Consider the following 6,385-nt stretch of genomic DNA (forward strand, 5'->3'; position numbering starts at 1 on the left):
TTCACGTCGGTGAATATGGAATGTACACGCCACGTCTTCGAGAACATGGAGCCGAAGGCCAACGAGAAACCAGCCATCAACAGCCACGCTCGGGCCGTACAGATATACGGAAACGCCGCCACGCTCGATAATTGTGAGTCGAGTCCGAGGAAGATAACGCTGCTGTAGGTCAGCATGCAACCAATGATGATGAGGTTGTTCAGGTGGGGCGATGACATTTTGATGTATCTGCAATATTGAGTTTCGCGTGTGAGCCGCGCACGTTCGCTCCCCGGGGCTGGGAAAGTAAGCTGAGAGCCAAATGGAGGAACCGTGTTACGCGCGTGGTTCTATAATTGTTACGTATTACGGCGGAGCCGTCACCTTTGATTTCTGTATCTGATATTGATGGCGAGAAAAATGGATGCCAAGACGATACCGACACTAGCAGCCGAGGCTAGCACCGCGTACAGCGTGATATCCACGGTGGAGTGCTCGATGATGCGAACCGTCCTGTCTTTCGGCGGCGGTTTGCCGTTCCACAACGAGGCCTCTCTTCTGGTCAGATCCAGAATGCCAGTTATGCTATCATATTCGCCTATGTTTACCTCGCGACCGTCTAAAAGGATGAGTTCACATTCAACCGAGAACGCGCACGCCGATAAGACAATATTCCTATCTTGCGTTAAGCACTTATTTCGAACCGACCAATTTTTAACATCCGTTATCCGTATCTCTATTGTTATTAAATCGGATCGGCCGCGAGAAATACACGCACTGATCCGTAAATTACACCACTGATGTGACATAACCGATTTTCAATATCGAGTAAAAAACAAAATAATAACTAACTAAAACTGGCGCAAATATATTTTATTCATTAGTGCAATTTAAAAATTCTTTTGTTAAATTAAAGTTGCAATCTGCGCGTTCCGCACGATATAGTTTTTAATTGAATTCCTTTATTAGTTGCTGTACTACAAGCCAGTACTCTGAAATTTATTTCGAAATAGGTACTTTGATCTATCTGTTTAATTCTAAATACAAAATTCTCTCTCTCGCGCGCTCGCGCGCGCGCGCGCGCCAATATCAAGAAATAACTTACCCAGGAATTGTTTTAGAAGAATGTACGCTTTCCTCTCATTGTCATAGAAGCGGACCGGTCCCTGCAAAATTTTATATTTCTCACATCCTTGTCGCGTTATTATACAGGACGGTTACCACAGGCGATCGGGATCGTGAATCGGATTTCGGGATTTTAAAATAAAAGCCCGCTCACCGATTCAACTCGCTATCAACTCATGCCAATTTGCCTCGCTAACTCGCCTGGCGGTTTGTCATGTTTTTGATTTCGTTTTAATTTCAATTCGGTTCACCGCCGATCGGTCCCATTCTCCCGCTCTGTTATTGCTACCGTACATACACGTATGCATCCCTTTTTGCTAAAACGCGCTCAACTGTGGCGTTGCAAAGCACTGCGTCACGGGTATATATCCGAATGAAAGAAAAGAGAAATAAAAAGGAAAAAAAGATGAAAAAGGAAGGGAAAAAAAGTTCAACTCATTAATTTCGCCTCGGTTAGCTCGTGCGGTTAGGCACGCGTAGAAAAGTGATGCCTGCGCTTGAAGACACTCGGAGTCGGGCAAAGAGACGGTCAAGTGTAACACGCGCGCCCAGTACAAATGTTGATTACTGAAAAACGCGGCCCCTGTGTTCCTCCGCGTCTCTCTGTCCACGACAGGTACAAAGTGCCGAGCAACTCGTCGTCGTCGTCGTCGTCGTCGTCGTCAAGCTCACGCGCTCGACGATCGAAAGCAAGGGTTGTCGCTCGTCTAATGAGAGAACGTATAAAGATTCCGCTCTCCAATCTTCGCCTTTCTTTATAAACGTCTTCTCCTTTACTCTCCCTCGTCTTTTTAAGTGAGTTCCTCCCGGCTCCGCAATACCCGGAGGCAGTCTCACGGTAACAATGGATATCTCAATGCCCTCCTCGACACAAATAACAACTTGGCGAATTGGAGTCAGATAAGTAGACGCGAATCAATCGAGCGCGGAAAGGGAAATATTTTTCTTTGAGCTACGGAAATTATCGTTAGAAGGACTAGAGCGAAAGGTGATAATCTCAGCAAAATTCTTTTTCTTCCACGAAACACACAAAATGTCACAACTTTTAAAACGTTTTAAAAATTTATTGAAACTATTATTTTAAAAAATATATCATATAAATGCACACACTTTATTCTAATCAAAAGTAATCACGTGGATAGAATTGCTATAAAAAATTAAAATTTCATTATTCTTATCAATTTTCATGGTAAATTAAATATAACAAGCGATATACAATATTTTAAGAAAAGCAAAACGAAATACTTAAAAATGAAAAATTAAATATTTGTAGTATATTTTTAGAGTGTGTTCTTTGAACTCAAAAGTTTGATATCAAGAAAGATATTAGAGAAATTTACGAAACATTAAAAAGTCTTGTAGTTACCTAACTTTTTAGATACCTTTCAGAAACTCGTTAGCAACTGATGGCGTCAACGAAAAGTACTGTAAGATCATAATTTTCTGAAAGAGAATACTTGGTATAACACCGTTTCCTTTTCCCGCGAATTTTCTGTTTATCATTTAAGTACAACAAAAATAAAACATTAAGTAAATACACGGATTAGAATTGCAAAACCTTTTTAAAGACTGTTTCAAACCATTTATCACCGATAAGTAGGAGCGGAAAATGTAATCTAAACTTGTTTATCCAAGATGATCTTCGCAGAAAACTACCGCTCTTTATAACGGCGTTCGTTTTTAGCACTGAGGATTTTATGTCGAATGACATTATCCGGTTTGTGTTCGGCGCACAAGGGACAAAGAGGCGTCGTTGCGGGGCGAAATTGCGAGACGGGCCAAGCTTACCGTGACACCGTCGAAGCTTGTATTCCTGAGGGCCTCGAGGAAGAGCCTCTCCCACAATGCATCCCTGTACCGAAAGTCGGATATAGTTTGGTTACGATGGATGTGTCGTATCCTGCGCGCGACGTGTTTTACAGCCAGCGCGACCGTCCAGATGCCGTCGTACGTGTATCCGTGGAACCTGGAGTATTCGCCGCCCCGTCTCGAATTGTACTCCTCCTCGTACTGGTCCGGGGTCTGGGGGTGAAACGCATCAAACCGAATGCATGGAGACGCAACAGGCGTGTGCCCTCGCGTATGACGAATCTCAAAGAGTCGCATCGTATATACGTCGTTTCCATTTGAACCGCTCGCGATCGCTCCGAGGCGCGATTAAACGCAATTTTTGGAGACCCGATATTCGATCAGAAATGCATTCGAGCAAATATGCACAGATACGATACTCGAAGCACTATTCTACTCCATCTACGGATTCTTCAGCCAATCTGGATCGCGATTCTTCCGTAATCCTTTCAGAATCGTATTCAGCTATTCACGTGGAATGGAAGAAATAACATTTCGTCGCTTTTCTACCGAGAAAAGAAAACCTCGGATACGATTAAATTACATTTATGTAACGGGGAAACGCGACCTTTCGATCAATTCTAATTTAGAGGCTATACTAAGTAATTTCCAACTTGAACTTCTTGAACGAGATTCGACTTCCCGGAACTATCCGCGCGGATTTAATCGAAAACCAACAGTATACAGTTTCAGTTCGGTACACTCACGATTCCGGATGTGGTGTGCTGCTCCTCGGTCGTTAGCGGAAGCAGATCCGTCAGGATGACACCTTGAAGAGCCTTGGACAGCTCGGCAGGGTCACACTCGCTGTTCGTGCTCAACCACCACTCCCTGGTGTAAGTCCCGATGATGACCCACTGATACTTTCTGCCGTATAAGCCGAACCTGTAAGCCTCGCAGAATATCTTCCTGGCCCACACCTCGTTGAAATTTCCCAGGAGAATCCTCACGTCCCTTTCCTTGAGCTTCTCGAGCGCCGTTCTCACCTCTGTGGCAAAGCTCTGCGTCTCCACGAGCTCTATTTTGCTCTCGTCTAGATCGGCCACCAACCGATTATGCACCTGGAAACGCGATTCACAGGGTAGATGCGCGCCTTGAGAGAGGGCGAGAGAACTGCCGCTTTCAATCCGAATGCTTATCACGTGCCATAACGCGAGCGCATTCGCGCATTTAGCTTGTTCAAGCAGGCCGCTAGCGACGGCAAATCTCCATTTATAATGTAAATGGAACAGTTGCTGCATATACATCACCCACGCCCGCGAGCGCGCGTGGAAAACGACGCGCTCTCGCGACGGGATTAATTAACCCTTTCATTTCTCCAATTGCTTTCAACTGTCGAGAACCACTGTTTGAATCACTTTCCTAATGGTATCCAACGCGTGGAAAATATATAAGAAAAACTTGACCTTTTTTCAAAAGATTTCCCGTTTTTTTCTTATAATACACCGTGCTTTTATATTGTATAGAAAGTGTGTATTTGCCGTACGGACGGAATAAAAATTACCAATTTTAACTTTTACATTTGCAACAAAGGACTTTGAATAGACCATGGTATAGAAAATTGTTTTAAATTTTATGAATTGCTTTCTTCTCTTTCTTTTTTTTATATTCGGCTTTATTACTGAATAAATACTCTCTCGATGCATTAAGATTGACTTTACCAGTGCATATCTGGGCTCGTTCTGATAAATCGTGCCGACCCGGGTCCAGTTGAAGTGCAGGAGCAACGCCACTCGCGGTGCGTTGAGGGCATTTTCCGACGGCACGACCCTAAAGAAATTCGGGAAGCTATTGGTTGTAAACATAGGATGGGTGTCCGCGTAGCTGAGCTGCAACAGTAAAAGCAGAACGAATATTGGCATACAACCGCATCTCTCCTACGAGCCTCGTGTTTGTTTCTGTTCTTTTTCTTTCCCCCCTGTGCGTGGCGTGTCTGTGTGTGAGTATGCAAATAAGCAGAAGAGCAAGAAGGAGGACAGTCTCCCGCAAGCCATGAATATTTACCACGACGTTTTACCGTCGCATTACCTGCGTAAGGCGCCAGTGTTTCGAGGCTTTCGCTATCGGATCCGTGACTTGTGTGCAAGCACCACCAAAGAGTATCACCTTGTGCGGCCCATTGTGCATCATGTCGAAGAACGCCTTCATCCCGACGGCGGCACTACACTGCAATACACGCGATATGTTATCCATGTTCGTTCCCATTATACTTTCGCGTTATATATATATTTAACGTTAGTCTGTGCAAGCCACGTAATACAGCATTATCCTCTTTTCCTCGCAATGGAAGGTAAACAGCCATGAAAAAACAGCGGTATTTTTTTCTTTAACATAATTTCTCGTTCGTTGAACCCGGAGAATCGTGTCGCGATTTACGACACGGCGCGCTCACACTCGGAAAATCGCTGAGCTTCCAGACATATCGAATTATGAGAGTCTCGAATTTAGCCCAGGAGGAAAGCTGAGCTGACGACAAAAAGTGGAGCAGCTTGTACGAAGACGGGAAAGATTAATCGCTTCCGATTACTTGCCGAAAGGATATTGTGAACCGTGTACGATCGGTGCGCGACCGAGAGCCACGTGGTATTTTCAAGTACGCTACCAGCATCAGTTATACGGCAAACACGCGTGTAGACGCGTCTGGCTATTTTCGTATATTTTTCACTGCGAGCTGCCTTTTTTTGCTCGCGCCGATCGATGCGCATCCGGATTTGATTAATTCAACCGTGTAATCGGGCGCGATGCAATTTAAAATTAATTCTTCCCATTCTCTCGCGCGAAGGAAATTGCTGCTTTTCGACGCGACGAATTTTCCACATGGGTGTTCCGTGACACGCAATCGCATAATTAAGATATCTGCCGCCTCGTTGGATCGATATCGCTTTCGTGATTTAACCCCAAACATCTAAGCGTATAGAGATGCGCCACCTTTTCTTTCGTAATGGTGGATTATTCTTTGCCATTTGCCACGACAATGCGGCGATCCTCGTTGTTCGAGGTCGATGAAACGATGCCTCTCCTCGTTTTCATAGCACATTTGAAATAAGCTCGGATCCATTCTTCCTACCGGCTTCTTTTCAGATCTCTGGTATTATGGTGATCGTTAAACGGCGACTAATGAACTTACGAGTTCTTCCTCGAGTACCACGATTCTCTCTCGTAACATAATTTCCAACGACGGATTTTTATCTCTGCTCCGTGATAACCAGCGTATTGGAAATCGATGAAAAATAGAATAAGAGGACATGCAATAAACGCAAGACGGAATCCTCTAGACAGCGATAAATGTGGATATAATTAAAAAAAATTTTTGAAGAAAAAAAAATAGTCGCGCTCTCACCTTTATGAATTTTTTAAATAAAGAATTAACGCGAGATAATAAGTAGCTTGCGAGGGAATTATGAGGACGGAAAATGCATGGGGGAGAGATAAT

The 6,385-nt window shown here is 44.1% G+C and overlaps 1 protein-coding gene across 1 annotated transcript; it reads right to left on the bottom strand.

Moving 5' to 3' along the window:
* Positions 1-5: 5 nt before the first annotated feature.
* LOC112453004 (gamma-aminobutyric acid type B receptor subunit 2-like) lies at positions 6-6,351 on the bottom strand (the record flags this gene model as incomplete). Its single annotated transcript, XM_025013527.1, has 7 exons — positions 4,981-6,351; positions 4,614-4,781; positions 3,660-4,013; positions 2,893-3,126; positions 1,085-1,145; positions 364-598; positions 6-228 (listed from the first exon to the last, which is right to left on the bottom strand). Coding segments are annotated over exons 1-7 (1,452 nt in total), but the record flags the coding sequence as incomplete, so codon positions are not given.
* Positions 6,352-6,385: the final 34 nt, after the last annotated feature.

This window comes from Temnothorax curvispinosus, unplaced genomic scaffold (genome assembly GCF_003070985.1).
Source record: "Temnothorax curvispinosus isolate PA1 unplaced genomic scaffold, ASM307098v1 QBEX01003905.1, whole genome shotgun sequence".
Classification (NCBI taxonomy): Eukaryota; Metazoa; Arthropoda; class Insecta; order Hymenoptera; family Formicidae; genus Temnothorax; species Temnothorax curvispinosus.